Source organism: Callionymus lyra, chromosome 9 (assembly GCF_982586985.1).
Source record: "Callionymus lyra chromosome 9, fCalLyr1.hap1.1, whole genome shotgun sequence".
Taxonomy (NCBI): Eukaryota; Metazoa; Chordata; class Actinopteri; order Syngnathiformes; family Callionymidae; genus Callionymus; species Callionymus lyra.
Window position 1 is genome coordinate 8164510 of NC_141826.1, and position 21991 is coordinate 8186500.

General features: G+C 38.3%; 1 protein-coding gene across 2 annotated transcripts in view; it reads right to left on the minus strand.

Annotated features, from left to right (window-relative positions):
• Window positions 1–21991, minus strand: part of tenm1 (teneurin transmembrane protein 1) — a 277797-nt gene that overhangs the window by 253391 nt on the left and 2415 nt on the right. The window contains exon 2 of one of the 2 annotated variants that reach the window (XM_087799099.1): window positions 1488–1759. In XM_087799099.1, coding sequence (XP_087655225.1) covers window positions 1488–1704 — 217 coding nt within the window. In that variant the 5' untranslated portion in view covers window positions 1705–1759. Of the gene's footprint in view, window positions 1–1487; window positions 1817–21991 lie in introns of those variants that run through there. The other variant, XM_087799098.1, reaches the window with a different exon arrangement.

Below are 21991 nucleotides of genomic sequence, written 5' to 3' on the forward strand. Positions count from 1 at the left end.
TTCCAAATAGAACGGAAAATGGTACTTTTCTGTATCAAGCTGAACCTTTCATTACAAAAACCGATGTCACGTGAATCCGCGTAAAGTTGACGATAATTATCTTGTTTTTTTTTACTGTGTGCAATTTTATTAGTCATCATTCTAAGTAAAAGATGTAACAAATGGATGAATGGAAAAGGTGCACTCGTGGATAAACAGACAGAGATGAAGTGTTATCATTAGGGTGAATAAACAGATTGGGGGGAAGGAAATGGGAGGAGAGGACAACGTGTGGAGGTTTAAAAGATGAGGGGAAGTATCAGGAATAAGGGTGGGGATCTAGAGGAGAAATGAATCGGCTGATCCTGTCAGGAACACGGCAATCCATTAAAAATGTCACTCGAGGCAACGTCCCCCCTTAACAGTTGGTTACTTAGCTAGGGTGTGCTATATATAACTCCGTTGCCCAAAGATGAACAGATGTGCTTCACAAAAGTGGCGGTCGTTGACATTTCAAAGGCTGCTTTGGGGGTCTTTTGCACCTCACCATATGACACTGATGCAGTACATGTTTGTTATGGAAACACAAAGAGAGTTGCTGCTGGTGAATAAGTGCTTTTTGACGCTGCAATTTTTCTATTGGAAACGAGTGATGATGACTGATGGTCGTCAATGCGGGACAATATTACAAAATCCATTCCAGGTGGCATTCAAACTAAGAGATCCCCTGAGGAATCGTCTTGTCAGGAGTCATAAATGTTATGAATGGATAATGACGGCTAAACCTTGCTGACTGGAAGTGAGGGGGTTACAGAACAAGTGTGTATTGATCAACCCTGCAACGTTGGTGTGGTACCAATGAGGTGCAGGTTCTCCCTTAATACCATACATGACCTGTATAAAGGCCATCCATCACAGCCGGCGCTGGCCCATTTCTCCTCCTGTCACCGCCGGAGACGAGTTTTTTCCATGTGTCTACGTGCGCCCCGTGTCCACCCACAGCCGCGAGTGCGCGCGTAATGGAGGGTGCAGTTCCACCCCAGGTGAGGCCACTGAGGTTTGGGGTTGACCTAGATTCGCTGAGGGAGAGAAATATCACCTCCATTGAGGAGTGGTAATTGGCTGCCTCCAACTGTCCGTCTGGCTCATTGTAGACTGTAATGGGTAATTCACATAGGCCCTTTTAAACGCCATCATGTGTGAGTCCTCTCTCCCCCGCTACCATGGGTGCACTGTGTATTTTAAGTGTGTCAGTTCGGGTGATTTGAACATTTAATAAGGATGTCACTCGGTAGCCTTCCAGGCAATTTTCCAGACACCTCTAGCTGGGGTGCCAATACTAGGCCACGAAGCAGACTGAGTAGCAGGTGGAGGGATAAAATCCTCACACCACCGAGGGAATGTCTTAGCTCGAGGTGACTAATGTGTTCAAGGAAAAAAAAGTCTGTCGTTTGAAGGATGGTTTTAGGATGAGATGAGCGATTGTTCTAACGGTGGCGCTGGAATACCTGGTTGGGGTTGGCTGTAGTTGTTCTGCCTCTCCCGGTGTGAACCAAGAGTGAGGCGGAGCTCGTGTGTGTAGTCGGGCAAGGTTTCACGTGAGGTGTACGAGCGGTGGTGGGCACGGCCATCCTCGCTCTCGTCGGACGAACTGGTGTAGGACATTTCCATTTCATGGCGCCCCTTGGACAACGGCTGGTAGGGCTTACTATCCATCTCCTCCATGGCTCTCAAAGCTTCACTCAGTCACTAAGCACAGCCACAGCATAGAGTGCACAATCTGTGAGTGGAAGAGGGTGAGAAAGACGGAAAGTAGAAGGAGGTATGGACGAAGTGCGGGGAAAATAAAGATCGTAGGAAGAAGGATGGATCGGTGCAGGGAGGTGAAAGCAGGGAATTGAAAAGAGAGGGTAGAGGAGGAAAAATAGCAGAAGAAGTGTGTTATTGAACACAGAGGAACAATTTAGCAACATCTGCTCATTCCAATTACAGCAGACATTCATAAGCAGTGTTGGGCGTCTTTCATATTTCACACAAAAGGTTAGTTTCAAATCAATACACCCCAGAAGGGGCCGAGGCGGTCGCCATTATGTCCGGCCAAAATCAAGCACACTACTTTGTTCTGTCTGAGTCATTTCTGTTTTCCCCGGCTGTTGTGCGCTTTATCTCTGTTTTACAGACCAACATTGACAAGAGGCGAATGAATCAAGAAATTTGTTTCCAGAGTCCGTCTGTCACTTTCATTAATGGCTTTGACTCACTCATCCAATTTCCCCAAGCAGTGATGTAACACTATTAGATAGTGGTGGTCATTACCCTCACAATTTGACTGAATTAGCTTGTTCCACTCCAGTCAATGGATTAGTTCTCCCCATACCCACATTAAACATCTGTTTCTGATAACTTTAGTGATTGATTTAGGCGATGATCAAAGCAATGATGAGATGATTATGATTTTTTCTTTTTTTTTTAACATACTCTGCCCAAGGTCTTTCCAGCCTATTTCCTGCAGATATAAAGCTTCTAAATGGAGCTTGAGAGGGTCATTGCTCATAGAGACAAAGTGCTACGGTATTGACCTCTTCAGGGAGTCCTGTAGTCCATATATCAAAGCCATTAGAGCGTGCCTGCTCAATACCTCAGAGATCTGCAGCACATGGTGATCACCACTAGTCTGATACAAGTTTACAGCTGACCTTTTTACCACTGCAGTAATGCTGTTATTCCACTTGAAAGACTCCCCCCCCGCCCCCTCTTGGCCTTGTCTTCACCTGCCACGTTCCCCACATGCGAGGCCAAGCACGGACCAGTTTGCTGGCACACATGAACACGCAGACCGCCCGCTGACCCCTGACTACACGCAGCCAAAAAAAATGGCCGCTGACACACTCAGTACAAACAAACCATGGCAGAGATTACGTGTGGAAGCTCTGCACGAAAAACCAGCTCTTTTACTTCCTTCACCTACTTTGAAATGGGGGGTTTCTTCATTGATTTTTCATGTCCTGTTTTACCCTTAGTCTTTCTTTGGCCTTTTCAGTGATTGGTTGTTTTAGGATAATGTCCGCGTGGGTATAAAAGACAAAAAAAGATGCGATTGTTTTGCATATTGTGTCATTACTTGAAACACAGCCATGCCCGTTCCTTGATCCATATTCTGAGATGACAGTGCCAGGCAGTGACGTGCGGTGAGATTCACGGTTGGTGAGGCACTGACTTCTTCAGTGTCAGATTTACAAGAATATAAACACAAAAGAGAAACTCATTCAATTGGCCACTGTTTATTTAATATTTCATCAGCAGTCTTCACACCATGGTCTTGGGTGACATTTTTTAATTACGATTTCTACCATTTTATAGAACTGATTTCCTCACGCAAGATACAGCATAAACCTCTCATCTTTGACAAGACTAATTTGATTTAAAAATATGATTTAATTTACAGTTTCTTAAAAAGTCTATATTGTTGTGATATTTTGTAGCATATTCATCTACATCATATTGGATAAATATTGATCTGACCTGTCATCTTTGACATCTTCATAACAGTCACACCTGAAATATTACGTTTTAATTATCAATTTCTTTTAAATTCTATATTCATATGTTGTGACATTTTTCTTTTTTTAAATCTTGAACTTTAAATGATCAGAGACTGTCTTATGGTTTATTTTGACGCACTTCCTGTTTTTCCTTGTTTGAGTTTTGTTCAGAGCCTCCGCGTCTGAGCTCTTCAACAATCAATCCATCAGGTGGAGAGTTGAAAGCCACCCTTTTCCCAGCAGCAGGCGCCAGATTCTATTCCTCACTACATGGTACGTCACTTTTGTATTCTCCTCCTGTTGGACTTTCTGGTTTTGTTATTTTTGTTGTTGTTAGTTCACCTAGTGCCTGTGCCTTTTTGCCTTGTTTATTAGCATGTGTGTTTTTTCACTGTTTTTCAGTGTTCTTTCAGTTTGTTCTCCGCCCAATTTGTGGTGCGCTTTAAGTTGGACTTTGATATGGACACTGACGGTTTTGGATAATTCTTGGTGGAACTCTCATTTACTTTGTTTTAGTTGTTCTCTGAATAAACTTGTGTACAAACTACTTTTTTGCCTTTTGATTGGTGATTCCAATCGGCATTTTGGTCCACCTCATTCCAGGACCTCACAGAGAACTTTCAATTGTCTAAAAATCTCGGTCTTAATTCGTTTTATACAATCAATCGATACATTAAAAAGGATCAACTAATATAGTTTAAAAAAGGATTGCATTTCAAACAGTATATAGTATGACCGTAATAATACAGGATTACAAGAAGACGCAGCTGATTTAATGCTCTTAATTTGAAAGCCAAATGTTCATTTCCTCCTTCTGAATGGCGTAGGGGGTTAAGCAAGAACTCTCCAGATTTAAGTGTGGCTCATGAGTGAGGAATCCAGAGCGACGGTTATCGTGACAGCAATATGATGTCAGCGCAGTTGGTCTCAAATGTTGTTAAGTTGTGACAATGACTCGATCTGTTGTCTACTAGTGTGAGTAGTGATGCTGTACTGAAAGATAAACCCGCCCTTTGTTGCTTCTGATTGGTGAATAATGTGTGTGGCCTTTCGTGAATGGCTAGATTTACGCAAAAAGGAGCAAAGTGTATTATCATAAAAAAAAAAAATATAGAGAATTAAATGGGTCAATATAAGTGAAACAAAAACAAAGAATATTTTATTAAAGGCCAAAATAGGAGTAGTTTTGTTAAACATTCTAATGTATTTTTCTTAGTCCAATCTCTTTTTTACAAGATTAAATTTCAAACTCTTTGTGTTCTTACCTTTATTTGTAGATGAAGTTTGCCAGAAAAAACCTCCGTTACTTTCTTGTAAAAGTCCACCTTATTTTGAAAAAGTCTCTCTGCCTCAATGGAGAAGTAGTTTGTTTAATTTGAAGCAAACCTTTTAGCCCCTTTTAGTAGACGTTGGTCTACCTTTGTCAATCCCGTGCACTTTTGACTGAAAGTCCAGTTTTTAAGCTTAAATTAAAATCATCTTCCATTTAGCCAGTCCGTGTGCCGCAAACTTTGTCTTTTCACTGCGTTTTTTAAAAATAAGACTCTTGCAAACATTAAACTATAATGGTTATAATGGCATCCAGCACGTCCCTGTTGCCAGGATTCATTGGGCTCAAAATTGTTAAAGAGCGGGTTCACGGAGAAGACCTTGACTTTATTGTGAATCTTTCTCAAGATGCCTTTTCTCAAGGGTCGGACTCTCCAATCATTAATAATAAGAGCTTTGTAAAACATTCAAAAAAAGTCAAAGTGAATGTGCGCGAAAGATAGAGGAGGTCAATCGAAACACTTGTTTTTTTGAGAGTGAGTTTTTTGCCTGTATATCTGATTTCATCAGACAGCACCTTCAACTCCAGACTGTTTATTAAAGAAAATTAAAATATATATAATGTTAAAGCAGTGTTTAGAACTTCATCCCCTCACTTGTGTATTTTTTATGCACTAATTTTTGTGTATATATTTATTTTTATCATGTTTCTATTATCATGATTATTTATTATTTTATTACTGTTTTTGACAACTCAAGTTTCTGTAATTTCAAATAATGTTTGAAACTACTAGGACTTTCTTTGGGGTACTGCTTATATCGAGCAACTTTTCCAACTCTGCTGCACACCTCAATAAGTGTGTTGATCTGTGTGTACGTGCTGAGGAATCGCATTAGCACACATCCATTAAGCTCCATCATTATCAGTGGTTCAATATCTATGGAGAACCTTTCACACTGTATTTTTGAAACGTGATTAATCCTCCCTCATGCTCAGAGGAAATGCTGCGTAACTGTTATTGAGAGTATCTGAGGATGAAAACAGGGTAGGTTGGTGTGAAAAGTAGAAACCGCCCATTACATGTATCTCTTTTCAAAATGATGCTCTTTAATTTTTATCTTTCGGAAATTATACTCAATCTTATTTTTTAATCTTCACTTTCTCACTGATCAGCCATGCCAGTTGTCTCCACCTTTTCATCTCTGTCCCTGATTCTCCCTTCATCTCCGTCCAACCTAGATCAGAGGTCTGAAACCCAGTGACAAAAAGGGCCAAACACTTTGAGCAGTCTACAAATTGTGCATTTAATAGGGATGCAACAAATCTTTGGTCCGACCGAAAAATGTTTGGCTAGAAAATGGCCCAAAAGTGCATGTTGTAGTAATTCTACACATTAAAGTAAACGGTGTATGCACTTACTTTTCATGAGAGAAATTGTTTTATACAATTATATAAATCTCTCAGTCCTTACAAGTTAGTCCTTTACATTTTGTGTGTTTGAATTGAATTTTATTTTATATTGTATATGTTAGAAGTAGTAGGGCCAAATAAATATGTTCAATATTCAATAAATTAATTAAGCATTTGAAGCTATTGCCTCGATTTAAGTGAGGTATCGACAATTTGCCTTAAAATAATTTAAGAAGAAATAATTGTCGGTCTTGGTTACCAAGGGTCAGTTTTTCAGTTATAGCCAAGAATGTTCATTTCAATGCATCCCTAGTATTCACCATACTGTTCTTAACAGGAAGTATGAGTCAGATTGCAATATTGTTTTTGTACTTTGTACTCTTACCCAAGTGTTTGTCACCGTTTGAATTCCCTTCCATTGACATCAGTTATATTTGTTTATTTTTAAATATATGTTTCTTTTCTTATCTTAAACAATGGCATATTTATATGACTTTGAAATCGACTTTGATTTCATTCAACCATTCTTATGGCAACAGAAAATCTAACTACTTTTACAAGATAAAGCCTGTGGCGATGCATTTGGAGTCCTTACCGTAAATGTATGGTCATGAACACGAGGTCTCTTTTAGATAAACATTACACACAGTTCCACAAACTAACGTCACAAAAAAAAAACACACTGGAGTTTTGCTTAAATCATGATGCCGTTCATTTTGATTGGCAGGCGTTATTGCAGGGATTCAAAGCTCGCTATTATCTCAGCTGCCCTGTCAGAATGGGATTGACTGGTGTCACCTTCTCTCTGGTACAGCGAGGAGTGAGTATACATTACCCTGTGAGCTCTGAGCTTGCTGCAGGCGCTCGCTGCTGTCTGTCTCCACAGAGGCTCTCTGTCCCTTTTTTTTATGTCTGTCACACGCACACAGCAAGTATTAAAGCCTGCAATCCTGCACACGATGCATAAACTCAAGTCATGAGCTGGCACATTACCACAATAAAGGACTTTTATAGAACATTTTGTACATGCTTCAACAATTCTTGCTCATGTTTTCTCCTGATGACCTTTTCCACAGTCTTGTTTCAATCATTTTTATTCCTGATCTCCTACCTAGTATACCTCACACCCTGAAGCCTGTCCGTGGAGGCCCCTGCATTTAGAGACGTAAGCCTGCTGGCGGGGGTTATTCCCACTAATTCAGGCCCCGCAGTAGGGAGCCCATTAAAGGTTGGATTCATGGGTTTGATGTCAGAATGTAGAGGTTGTTACCTAGAGCCGAGCTCAAATCAAACAAGACACATCGGCGTTTTGTAGGGCGAGTCATGCATGTGCCACCTGAGAGCGTCACGGCAGAAGAGATGCAGCTGAATCACAGTCTTGGCGGGGAGGAGAGTTCACCTTTAATCACCCAAACCTAACAGCGTTCAACCCCGGACCAGATGTGACTGTTATTTCCGTCTCACCTGCGGGTATGGACAAATGACTTCCACGAACGGAAATAAAAAAAGCTACAAATATAAACTCAGCAAAAGCAGAACAATTGGATAAAATAGACTTCATGTCATGTTAGCCTTAACTTTAAAGGTTGAATATCAAAGATAAAGGCAGCTATAGAGTGAATAATCGGGTTTTCTTTAACAAGTTTCATATTTGATTTGTTTGTCTTTGAGACATTCAATGCACTCTGCATTTCAAAAAGTTCAGTCTACAAAATAAAAAATAAAAATAATACTAAAAGATAAGGTCACACAACCTTATTTAGTGTCAAAGAGTTAAGAGAACATTAATAGTATTATCTGCTTTTATGTTCTGATTTCATTTGACCAAATGTATTTTTTCAAACAAACATTTAGTTACTGGCTGACAACAGCCAGGATTGAACTACTCAGCTAAAATAGGGGTATTTTGGGGGTGGTTGGTGGAATGTTCCATTTAGACAGGGGTGTTTAATGGGTGATCATTAATTTGTTGTTTTGTCTTCAACAAAGAGAAGGGTTCACATTATTGTTTATTTTTATTTTTTATTTTTCTTTGAAAGAAGTAAAAAGCAAAAAAGCAATTCCAAATCATTATCCAACAAAAACAACAACTAATTTTGTTTACAAAGTCAAATTACTGTTGAATTTGGGATGTAATTTGATTATATACTGCATTTCATTAAAATCTTTCGACACATTTTTTAATTAAGCTGTGTTCAAAAAATGTAAATAGAAACAAACACCAGCAAAAAAGGAACCTGAACCACTTCATTTTCTATCACTGGTTACTGGCGACACAGGTCACCTGTCTTTGCAAGACATACAGAGACACACAACACTTTGCAAATACACTCACAGCTACAGACAATGTTAAACTAAAACAAAACTGCTCATTTTTCTTGTTCTAAGCCATTCGAAATTCAACTTGGTCTGGATGCCCAGCGGAAGGTACGGAAACGCCTAAAGATGTTCTTGTAGCACAGCTGTTCTGCACTCATTTGGAAGCAGATGTTCCAGATTACAGTATATACGGCTCAAAAACAACTCAACTTCGACAAAAGGCCTTGAAGGTGTGTGGCCGCAGACCTTTACAGCTCAGGGCTTCACACTGTTGCAGCTGACATCTGTTTAATATCATCACGATTATATCATTTTAACATTTAAAAATGATGTCAAATGAATGTGTGATTTGTTAATAAATATTATTCAAACCCTCAAAAACCCTCACCTAGACAGCTTTAATTGACGGCAAAAAAAAAGATTGAGCTGATTGTATATTCTCTCACTGGATAACAGAAGGATATGAATGTTTACTTTTAAAGAGATGAGTTGATTGAAGAATATTTTTTTATCAGATTAAATTTATGACTTATTAGATTGGTATCAAAAGTAGAAGACTGTGTAGGTCCTCCTCTTTTTCTTATAAATTGTTCATGTCGGAGCTGTTCCATGTTGTTTTCTCCGTGGCGGGTCTGTTACTTCCGCTATAATCTCCGCCCAAATCTGCTAAAGAACTGCTATAATATACTGTAACCCTGAAGTTAATTAAAGCCATAACAATTCCATAACATTAATTTGTGACAATTACCAAACTAGTTTTGAAGACGTTGTTGTACATATTGCTTCGACAATTTAACCACACCCTTTTTCTGTCAGACCCAAGTGTGGGTGGAGGAAAAATACATCCTCTAAAATTGACCAACGAGTGACTATGACGTATATATTGCCATAAAAATCACCCAAAAACTTTAATAAACTAGGTCAAAATTCACTTCACTTAAACTCCAACGTCTGTATCGTTTTGGACTGTGGGAAGAAACTGGAGTGCCTGAAGTCAACCCACGCAAACAGAGGGAGAACTTACAAACTCCACACTAAAAGTTTTGCAGGTTGCCTCAAGATGGAAGGAAACCAGCAACCTTATTGCTGTGAGGTTGCAGATTATTATCAAAATAAATAAATAATAATAATATAAGGGTTAAAGAAGGAGAAATAATGATAAATAAAGTGTTTCTGCTGCCTTTTCTTTGGTACTAGCATACATTATTTAGCTTTTTCATCCAACCTTTTTTTTTCCTTCAGGTTAGAGTGGCGTATTTACTCTTTGCACTATCATTTGTATCATTTCCAAAACATATTTAATGTATGAGTTCAGCGAGGAAGAACACTGATAGAACTCACTGTAAATCTATACAACTAAGTGCTTCACTGCTCACACCAACATCCAGTCAGCTACTCCTTGGTGATCTTAATCATCTTCATACAAGACCAAAGAATGCAAAATTCATGGCGCTCCATGATTAAATCATAACACACAACTGCACAAGCCTGAGTGTGTATTCAGTGTAGTAATAATTTATTGATAAACTTTTGTCAGAAATTAAAGCCAAGTAATTGAAAAGTTTGTAATGGCTTGCGTGTAGAGAAGAGATAATGTGGGGACATTGCGCACGCAAGATATTGTGCGATGTTAGTTTAATTGAATCCATAATTCAACTTTATGTAATGAACTTTGCTCCGGTTGATTTAAAATTAAAACAAAGTGACAACATACATGCATCGAATTACACCTGCACCAACCTCAAGCCGCCCATCTGATTTCCCTTTTTTTCCCTTCGTCTCAAATGACGCTTCATCACGCACACCAGCAGGCATGTTTGTCTGCACTATAGTTGGTGAAGCAGTGGTGCAGAACTGCAGTAATATCTAATGTGGCTCTTTACCCACATGATCCCAACTTATCCATTCATTTAACACTTGGCCGTAGCACTGTGGCTGATTTCCTAAATCAGCTTAGAGGGGTGAGAAAAAAAGCTCACCGAGTTACATTTTTTAAAAGGATTTCTGTCCAGAGAGGAGTCCAGAGAGGCGGGATGCGGGAGACACGAAAGCCTCATGATTAAAGGCAAGGACCATGAGGACAAGTCACAACCGATTTACACTTTCCAATCTCAAATAAATGTGTAGAAATCATGACAAACACAAAGAAATAGAGAGAGAAAAGAGCATAGCAAATGGAAGGGAGAGGGAGGACGGAGGCTGTCAGAGGCGGTGAAATTGAGTTTCACATTGGTAAATAAACAAAAAGAATGGAAGCAGAAAGCCGAGTGCCATGCAACAGTATTATTTATACAGTAGTTGCTAGATTGAAAAAACATTTCCAACATGCAAGGAAGGTCTTCTTTTCATAACAGCTCCGAGACCCCCAGTGATGAGTGAGCTACTTTCTTTGTGTTTCTGTGACGCATCGTTGTTAGCAAGAGACCAATCCTGTCGGCTTAACAGGCTTCTGACGGTGTCATTAAAAAAAAAAACTTGAAGATTCATAGTGGAGCATTAATTTTTAACTCCCTGCCACGGATGCTCTGAAACGTTGGCGCAGATTTGTTTCTACGAGTGTGTGGTTGATTTATCCCTCAACCCCCCCCTTTTTCTCACTAAAAAACAAAACAAGCAAACTCCCACAGCAGTCAAATCTGACACACTATGTATCATTAAATAAAACCACTGTAATTACACTGACTCCACCATAATTCCCAAACCCATATAGCTATTCACACCATAATGTGCATTAATAATATGGAGTCTTAATCGCCTTAAATGAATCAAAGTTTCCACTTAGCTAAAATGGAAAACAACATCAGGAGTGGCTCAAAAAATTGGTTCAAAGAGTTGTTTGTTTTTTGTCGCAGCCAAGGCTAAATAATTTTCACCTTTGACAAAAATTCTAGTAATCATACTCTTACCGACTTTAAGTAAGAAAGTAAACACTTTGAATGGCCAAAGAAATGAACAAATCTTAAGATGAATACAGCAGTTCAATGTGGGTCACTTGAGAGTTTAGGATTTGTTCACCACTGTGTACTTTTGTTTTTTATGTTTGTTTTTTTACATCTATGACAGAATAATAAATCTTGGGAGATAAGAATCTTGGTACCGCTGTGTCATCTCAGCCTTGTAATGAGCCGCACTAAAGTAAGCAAAGAAGACTCAATGTTTAGCACATTTGTAATCCCATGTACATGTTTTATTAACTGGTAATATTTTAGATTTAGCATCAAAATTGACATTATACTGGGATAATGTTTAAATACATTAAAAAAAAAGAATTATTGATCAAAACGAACAAAACCCTGAACTGGAAAATTTGAAGTTGTTGATTTTTTATAATCTAAAGGTTCAGGATTAATTGTTGGAAATCAAAATCTAATAAAAAAAAAAAAATACAACCACAAGAAAAATATCAGCTTGAAGGAGGATCAGTTACGTTTTACCTTATCTAGTTTTAGAGAACTTTAAATTCAATTTTGAAAGAACTGTTTCTATTTAAATCTCCTGCAAAACATCAGCTATATGCAGTAACACAAAATAGAACTTGGGATAATGCACCTGAAAACTATACATTGAGAAGATGCAAATGTTATAAAGTTAAATCATAAGATTTTATTTTCGATTAAATTAAATCAACCCAGCTCATCTGTTATGCTTTTCCCATTTACATGTTTGGTTAAACAGGAGGTAAAAATGGTGGTGGTGTCAGACTGCAAACTCTACCCCCATCTAATTAAGTCAATCACTCACTGGTCTGTCTCTAGCTGCTTTTCCAAATGTTGATCTGTGTTTGGTTGTGTAAATATAGCAGCACTTTACCTTCCCAAAGCTCCCTGTTTTACAGTAACCCTGTCTGTTCACGTGAAAGTTGAGACTGGGAAAATGACAGGCAACCACAATCCCCAAAACAAGGCTTGACAACGTGAACCTCGATACAGGTAGCACATCAACACAGCGGCTGCTGTTGTCTTGTTTCCATTTTGTCTGCCATTACAATGGCTTCGGCATCAGAAGGAAATGAAGCACAGGCTGTTGCCGCAAATGCAGATCCAGGCTACAAGTCCTTCGGGAGTAAACAGTGAGCTGTCAGAGAAAGAAAAGCCTGTGCCGTAGTCAGGATGTGTAACTGTGCACAACGAACGTCAGGATGAAGCGCCGTCATTAGCATTAACAGTGCCTCCACAGGGCTGAAGACAGGGGCACTTCAAATGAAAGAGAGGCCCCTCCAGGAGCCGAGGGACCCAGTTCTACCTAACCCACCTCAAACCCCCAACGGGAGTCCTTGCTCTTGTAAGGAGGGACAGCGAGAAGTGAGGCATCTGAGCTGAGATGAAGAGATTTCACGAGAATCGAGAGAGGATTGAGAGATGGAGAGATTGCCAAGTGAGACATGGAGTGATGGAAGGTTTTAATTAATGAATACGGCTGAGTGTGTGTGGGCGGCTGCACTCTTGTCACGTAGATGTGCTTTCATAGCTGACCAAGCCTGAAATCAAACACTGCTACAGTGGCGTTTGCTACAAACTCTGTACAGATACAAATGGATATACACAAATAAGGTGTTAGAGATGAGCTCCGCGTAGGACAGGCGAGCAGACATTCAATCCTGTCGTGCCCACCCACACACTCAAGCAAATGACAAATGAACTGAAACACCTCCGAGTGATGTTTTATCAACCTCATACACCTACCAGACTTTGCCTCGAAACTCAAGGTCAAGCCATACAGGTGTCTTATGTTGGATAAAAGTTTGTCCAAGGGCTGGTTTTTTCAAGCCCTGTCAGGACCCGTCTGAACACCTTTTTAAAACTTTGTGAGCTGCAGATCTCTCATCAGAGCACGTGGGATAAATCCATACAGCGCTACATGTCCCATGTCCTCCTAAGGTGACCTGCGACAGAAGGAGTGCGGACACTACAACCTTGTATTTAGCTCAGCAACAGAAAAAAAAAAATCGCCTTTTTTCTTTGCTCAGGTACAGACTTTCTTTTTTTTCTTTTTCATTTGGCGTCTCACCAGGATTCTCAGCTCCTTTTCCATGATCTTTGACTCGTCTCTGATCTAAGGCCCCCTGCTTATTCCTCAGAAGCCTGAGGAGCAAACAAAGCACAAACTGGCAGGAAAGTACAACCGAACATATCGCCCTCTGGGCAAAGTAAGACAAGTCCAACCTTTTTTTTTTTTGCTGTTGCGGCAATATTTGGATCGGGAAGAGTTGGTATAAATTTACCACAGGACACAGCTGACATCTTATTTTATACTTGGTAAGAGTGTTACAATTACGTATGTCTCTCTCTCGCACTGAAAGATGACCTCTAAAGTGGTTTAAGGTTAATTAGCTCCAGTTGCATCGAGGACATAAAAAACATTTAGCAGCAGAATAGTTCCATTAAGAACTCTTTCCCCTTTATTTTTCATGATAATGAGTGTTATAAGTGCTATTGTGTGTCACTGTTTTGAGAGTGAATGTAACTCACCCACTTTTATAACCACGTAAATTAAAATTCGGACCATTCCAAAAGCAACTTCCTAAACTTGGCCGATTGTTTACGTTCACCGGACTCACGTCAATGTCTGCGACTTGATATCCCCTAGATGTACACTTAGTAATAAATATTTACCTGTTTTTATGACCCCATAGAACAAGTCCATAAATGTGAATGTGTATTTTGGGTAAGGTTGGGTATAGTAAAATATGGTTCATTTTGTGGCACAGACCTAAATACTTCGGTAGTACCTAGTATCGAAATAAAGCTTTGTCTTTTGGTGCCAAGTTTCAGAGCCTAAATGATCAAAACTTGATAATGTGTGGATTTTTTTTATTGAAAAACTGAAAAGCGACAAATTTGAATAATTTGTTATTTGTTAGCAAATGTTCTTTTGCACTGAAACTTATTTGTTACTTGTTTTAGGTGTATAAATTTACCAAAGCTGAATAAATGTAACTCAACATTTGTACTTTGTGTAATATCCTTTTCTTTTTGTAAGAACTGATCTTGTGAATTTGGTATTGGAACTGGTATTGAAGTGAAAGTATAGGTATTAGTACCGGAATAAAACGCCTATGTTCGTTACGTGGCCATAGTTTTAACCTTTACAGGGACAACCCAATGACAAGATATTTGGAGTGATGTTGAACATGAACGTGGTGATGTATCGCAGCACTGAACCCACATTAACTTAAAGTGGCCAAGACTTCTTTTGACCACACGCCGTCTCAGAGACACAAACCAAAGCCACTTAATCAATATTCCTGACAAGCCAAAGCCTTATTCAACACATTTGATATTCCTCCACTTGGGCGAAGATAAATACATGTCATTGTCCTTCCAGCAGGACTAAAACGCTGTTCACACTAACTCCTTCTGCAAATAAAGCTTTACATCAACACTGACAGCTCGCTAAGCTCTACGCATCAGATACTTCTTCGGGGGAGAAAAAAAAAAACCCTCTTTCATTTATGTATTTACTGCTGAATCCTTGAGGAAAATAAAGCATTATAGATGCAGGATTCATTGATAAATCAATATCTTTGATTCCGCAAATTGGATTTAACTCTGCTTTATGAAGTAGCTGATTACGCAGCAATAATGGATCCCGAGCTTTATCCCTGCAGAGGTGTCGCTGAAAAGGTATAGAAGTATCTGTTGAGCAGCATCACAGATTGATTTCAGAATCCTAAGTGGGCTAATCTTCCATCTACACGAACCCACGGCGACGCTTGTCATCCGGATAACTCAGAGGAACGTGGAAGGAAAGTCATTTTGATATGAGAGTCCTGATTGGTCCCTGTGGCTTGTCCTCTAAGGACGCCGGAGTCTGTCGCAGGCTAGCGACGCGAGCCGCCGTCGGTGGACTTAAACAGGAAATTCAATCGGAACAAAGACAGGAACCAGTCGTTAGAAACCCGTCGTTCCTCTGTCTTTGTGCTTATGAGACAGAAAATGTGTGTGGGCTGAGCACATTCATCCTCTTATTCTTTGTATGGAAAAATACAGATTCAGCCTCAAGGTTAAAGCGCATAGTCTCACAGACTGCATTTACAGTATGAATACACACTTGTTGAAGATAAATGATACTTCCAGACCTGAATAAAACCTGTGAGCACGACGCGTATCACCGAGCAGTCGCTGCGATAAGCAAATCAGTTTAGCTCCAAATCAATAGACCACTGTAAAATGAATTTGCTGTGTGGAGCAGGGAGTTGTTTTAGGCATATCGTTTCCTGTGCTTTGTCATTCAGCCGATGGAATTTCTTCTTTTTTTTTTACATAAAATCCTTAAAGGGGAAGCTTAATACAGTCCTGCATTCACTAGTATTCTTAAAATATCAACTTATATATTAAATAAAAACCATGTTCGATGCACATATGATTGGGAGATAAGCAAGATCATACAGTTTTTGGGTCTAGTATCACCTTAAATAAAGGCAGGGCCATTTAAACAAGTGTTCATGATTTCAGTACTTGGTGAGGACAGAAAAATAATACAATCATTAAGATACTGCTATCATAAGTCAATTCACATTTTAAACTACAATTAAGTCATGAAAAGTTTTTCTTATTCCAAAATAAGACCTGAATGTTTGATCTTAAAAAGACCAAAACAAGTTACAACAACATATAACTTGCTACGCCTTATGATATAGAGGTATTTAACAACAGAGCACTCAAGCTGGATGATTATACCTTAAAATATTCACTTATTTACAAAAAATAAACAGTATTTAAATGTTGAGTTACTTTTAGTCCAATGACTGTTTTAACCAACGCATATGTACAATGTATATGACAGTTGTGGATTGGCAATAACCTGATACGATATTGCAATACATTGTGATACTCTAAGGACAAGGATATATCTGTAGTATTGTTTTGGAAACAAAATAAGTCCAAACATCAGCTTTAAAAGATACTCTAGTCGACTGTATCCTCTTGTCCTCAGGCATTGCCGGGATCTCGCAGGGTTTCATTGTTCCTTTTATTGTAGAGGAAGTAAAAACTACTGCTATCTAGGGGATGGACATTATTACAAAAAACTTAAATGAACAAATGCATATTTTAAATAATAAAAAAATAATTATATTACATACACACATTATTAAATCATTAACAATTAAATAACTATAATAATATAAATCTTCTGATTGAAGCCAAAATAAGAGAAAAGAAATTTTGAAAAAAGAAAAAAAAAACATATTTGTATTGAAATATTTACTCACACCCCTATTTTATGATAATGAGTTTAACTGGAAGTATTATTTATTTTAAATGTCTAATTATGTATTTCTGTTTTATATAAGTATATTTGATTATGATGTCAAAACCCTGATAAAGACGCAACATTTCAATCATTTATTGCTTAGTTTTCAGAAGTGAAAGTGCCATTTAAAAATCAACCTTTGAGCAAATTTACTTTTTCAGGTCGCCTTGACATTCACTTTCATGCTCCATTCCATTTCCATGAAGTATAAATTGGTTATTTGGCTAGAACGAACATCTTTGTATTTTGTCTGTCAATCAAAGAAAGACGAATCTCTCCATCAGAAGTCAATTATGGCAACAATGCTTCAAATGCTTCGCAGAGCTCATGCTGGATCAAGGCTCATAAAAAACCACGTCCTAAATGTACCTCGGTGTTGTTCTTTATCAAACATGACTTCCCGGACGCATCACACTTCGTTTTGGAGCTATTCATCTTTTCTATGAGTTAATAATTCATGATGATCTAGAAGGTAGAGCTATGAATATTCCTGATGATACACATGAGGCTATTTACCAGTCAGCGGGAAATAAATGAACTCGTTTAGAGCCGAGATGTACAGTTTACTATCCCTGTGTTTTATGTTGCAGAGTAAATCACTTCATGGTCACACAAGGTTGGAGAATTAGCGTGTTATTTTATATTTATTTAAAAAAATATAATTTATGATCCTGAGCTGCAATTACATATGAATAATGTGTCTTTCAAATGTGTTTCTCTTTGCAGCAGGTGTCCACTAATCTCACTTCCAGATGTCAACTTCTCAAGTTGACGAAACAAACTTTTCTTTTCTTCTTTTTTTTTAATAAGCTGCACGATTCAGACAAATGTAATTAATTATTTAGACACAAAACTAGTGGAAATGTGTTGTCCTTTTGTAGCTATAAATGCGTCTCGTCCCAGCATCTGGAGTTTTTCCGCAAGATATATTTTTATAATTATTTATTTGCAAAGGTTATTCAAACAACTGTTGTTACCAATATATTTTTTAACTATTTACTGGGACTTGTTTTCCTTTCCTTTTTTCTGTCTGTAGAACGAAGGGGTCAAAATCCTTTAGCTATTGAGGGGAAAAATATATATATATTTACTCTTTGTAACACTAAGTTTTTATTATTGAAGGCTCAAGTTATCTCTATATTTGTCTTCCTTCATTGAACACTCTTTCAAGCAGTTTTACTCTAATTGGAATCCTCTGTATAAATGTTGACATCAATAAACTGTGTCCCTTAGTTTTATCTCAAACACATCTTTATAGGTCACAGTATATTTTACTGACTTATACCATACTACAAGACATCAGTAATGGGATGGTTAGTACAGAGTCTGTTGAAAGTGTTCTCCCCTGTATAAACTTTTTCAGATTTTTTTTCCCAAACAAATGACTGAAGGTCATTTGAAAAGTGCCTTTGTCCGTTAAACAGGGAAACGTTTAAAAAATATTGTTTTCATTAAAAATAGGACGAAAAAGCAACAATACTTTTTAACTTTATAACCTGGTTTAAATCTAAAACACAATAAGAATTTATTTGTTTTTTTTCCGACATTATTCACCGTGTATTATACTGTGTTGTACTCTTGACGCATGTTCTGTTGAATTGGTTGTGTTTTTAGGCGGTACTACTGCAGAAGAGCTCAGGGTTACCTTAATAACAGTTATATGATCGCAAAGCCCTGATTTTCAGCTTCCAGATGGTATTAAAAAGGATTAAAAATACTTGGACATGGATCATTTAATAATAATTAAATTAATTAAAGTATAAAGATTCATGAAAAAATACCTGGTTTGACTCCTGCATTGAAAATCAAGGGACCAAATGTTTATTCAAGTTTGCTGGAAGATTTAGTCAATACGTCTCTGATATAGACTTGATATAGAGGAAGAGAAACTGTATCATAACAGAGCATAGAACCGTAAAAAACCTGAATATGCTGACTTGCTTGTTGGTGGAGCGTTAATGTACATTTTGTGTTGAAGTGCATTGATTGCACTGAAGGTGAACTGCCGCTGATTGTTATTCTCTGGAACGCAGGCTGGAACTGTCTCCTCTTTGTCCTTCCTTTTCAACAACAGCAGGATAAAATCAACACAGATATAATAGATTTTGGCTTAATTATTTTGACACCAATGCCAAGATGGAGGTGAAGGACAATTTGTGTGCTAACAAATTTAGGAAAGGAGCTTAAATTGATTTTTTCACGTCTCGGTTTGGAACACTGGGGGTGTTTTTTTTTTATTATTATTATTATTATTATTCATGACAAAATAGGACTTAAGAAACTTGCAATGTCAGCAAATAAATAGATGGGAAAACCATGACAGCTCTTCTGTCTCGCCCCTGGAGCTAGGTGTCTTTTATCAGCGCTCGCACACATTAAGACGCGCTCCTCTGGAAAAATTAATCTCATATTTTAAAGAGCGGTGAAGTGGGCTTGACCGGCAAGCCTCTTGTGGCCACAATCCTTCTGATTGTGGGAGTGAGAAGTGATTGCGTTTTCTCCAAATTCACAAATGCATATAGTTTCTCTCTCGAAGCCCAGTGGAGGAAGACATGAGGGAATAAAAGCAGAAGATGCCTGCAGAGACATAGCCGAATACTTTAAAGAAGAAAAGCCTTAGGCATACACTGTATGTGTCTTATGTGTGTGAGTTTGAGAGTGTGTGTGTGAGAGAGAGTGTGTCTCTGCAGCTCTGGATGAATGGAGGTGATTTTGGGTTTGATACTGTGTCTACCTCTTTATTTGTTGCTGTTGCTCTCATGCTTTTGATTTGTATGTTTTGATGGAAGAAAAAAAAAAGGGAAAGTTAGGCAGCAGTTGTCAAATAAACCTTTAAACAAACCCAAGAAGCTACACATATAAACAAACTCTCTCTCTATAGGAGTTGAAGATAGTATTTGATAGTGTTTCAAACGTAGGTAATCGGTGGCAACTGACTCCTACAGGAACGTAAATGAATGAATGAAAGTAAATATAATGCCATTAAAATGTCATTGTTATACTACATAATATAATTGTATAATTAAGTGTATAAGGTTCATTCAAAGAAACAAAATACCCCACACCATTTTATTAAGTCATCTAGGGTGAGCTCTTATTGTTTCCAATTCAACAGAAATAATATGTTATTTCAAAACATGTTTAAAGTGTTACATGGTTGTAATTTTTATCTGACTGCCGTTAGCAATGTAAGCAACTAGAAAGGCTTCCTTAAAACAACTGCAGACAGAATGATGGTCTGACATTTGACTGTTTTTTCTTTAATAAAACACAAAAAGCAGTGTTTTCTCAAAACCAAATTTTGTGTAAATTTCGTTGCAATATAAATGTAATTCGACAGGATCACGCAAGAAGAAAGAGCTTATTAATTTAATTACTTTCAGCTAGCTAATCAAGATGTTGTTTTTTTTACCTAGAATTTTTTTTTATTCTTTCCTCATATTTTTTGTTTAAAACTTTTATGGCTCTGCTGAAGAAGGCGGTATATTGGAGTGCTGAACTGACCGTCGGTAGCGAGCATAGTTATGTTCTTAAACTGCCCTTTTTTATATATAAATGAGTGACCATTTTTATCCAATAAAAATAGTTTTTTTGTTCAATTATCAGTAGTGATTTTGTTTGAAATCAGTCCAGAAAAAACAAGGTGGCCATTTTGAATTCATCTAGTTTAAGAATTGTTTAAGAACTGTTTAAGATGGAACAAAATCAGAATTAAAAAATAATTCTGAACGTCATTTCATTTTCGACTCACCCTCCTTTCGACTAAGGCTTGGGATTCATTTAGAGATCTCGTCGTCTCTCTGGTGGTACAGGCAGAAATGTCTGTTCATATGACGGTCAGAACTGGGGCTCACTTTTCTTCGCCTCAAAGGAAACTACAGAAAAAAACTGAATACCTTCATACTGCTCGTCTGTAATGTCCCTCTTGTATTAAAGCCCTGACATGAGAAATTGTTCCACAAAATAAATAAAATAAGTCTATATTTAAAGCTTGTTTGTAGCGGAAGCTTCCATTCTCTCAGGAAAAGAGCTGTATAGACGTTTTTAGAGTGTGTTGGTGCGTCTTTTTGGAGGAAGAAAAGTGAGCAGCGGTCCCAACTGTTAAACGGACATGGATTGGACCTGTAAGTTCAAGTAGTACTCCCGACATGAGGGTGAGTAGACGATACGTGAAATTAGAATTTTGGGTGAACCATCACTTTAACCGGTGTGTAATCGTTACGGCAAATAAAGATTATCGAAGCCCAATAATCTAGATGATGAAGAGGAAAATATTTTCTTTTTCTTAACGACTTGATACATGGTTTCTTCCTCCGCGACTGAAGTCTACATGAAGCATGAGAACATTATATTTCTTCACCACCATCAGCAGCTGTGTTTGGAGCCAGGAGAGCGTTGCAGTGCTAAGTACATTAATTGCGAGCACAACTGTAAACACTGCGGCCACACTGCCAGGCTAATTTGGCAGTGCAAGATTGCTTTTGTTATTCCCCTTTTTGTTAAATGCACTGCTGGCAATATTCCTTCCACAGATGCCCGGTGTAACCGAATGAATGGAAGAACGGCTAATTAGTGCTGCAGGATTTGTTAAGCAATTCCTCTTGAGAATGGTGCGCCATCGCAAGGTAAATATTTGAAGTTGTGTGATGGTTACATCTCCATGTGTCTGTGTGTGTGTGTGTGTGTGTACATTGCTAATGGTCCTGCAGGATGATTGCCCGACTGGCACAAGTTCTTTGAGGCTTAAGAACACCCTGACACATTTTATGGTTTCGCAGCAATTACGTTCCCACCATGTGATGGACGTGCTGAGAGCGAGAGGCGGCACAGACGAATAAAAACTCCCACAGGACCCGAAACTCCGACTTAAGTGTTGTACTCAATACACGAAACAACTTCTGATGCCTTTCACAACGTGCTCTCACTAATTTATGACCTGATTTTTTACGTTTTTTTTTTTTTCTTTCGGTGCACGTTTCATCGGGGGCATCGGGAAGAGCACGAGCGATTTCGAGGAGGGAGCATTTCAATGCCGGGGGCAACTGCATTCCTGGAATGAAAATTCATAAATAATGCAGGACTGGATAACAAAAAGAAACTCCCCTGCTGTCTCATACAGTACTGCGCTATCCAAAGGCCATGCAATAGCGCTCAAATCTCCAAAAAAATACAAATTATTTGGACAAAAACTTCCTGGTTTATACTCTGCAGGGAAGAC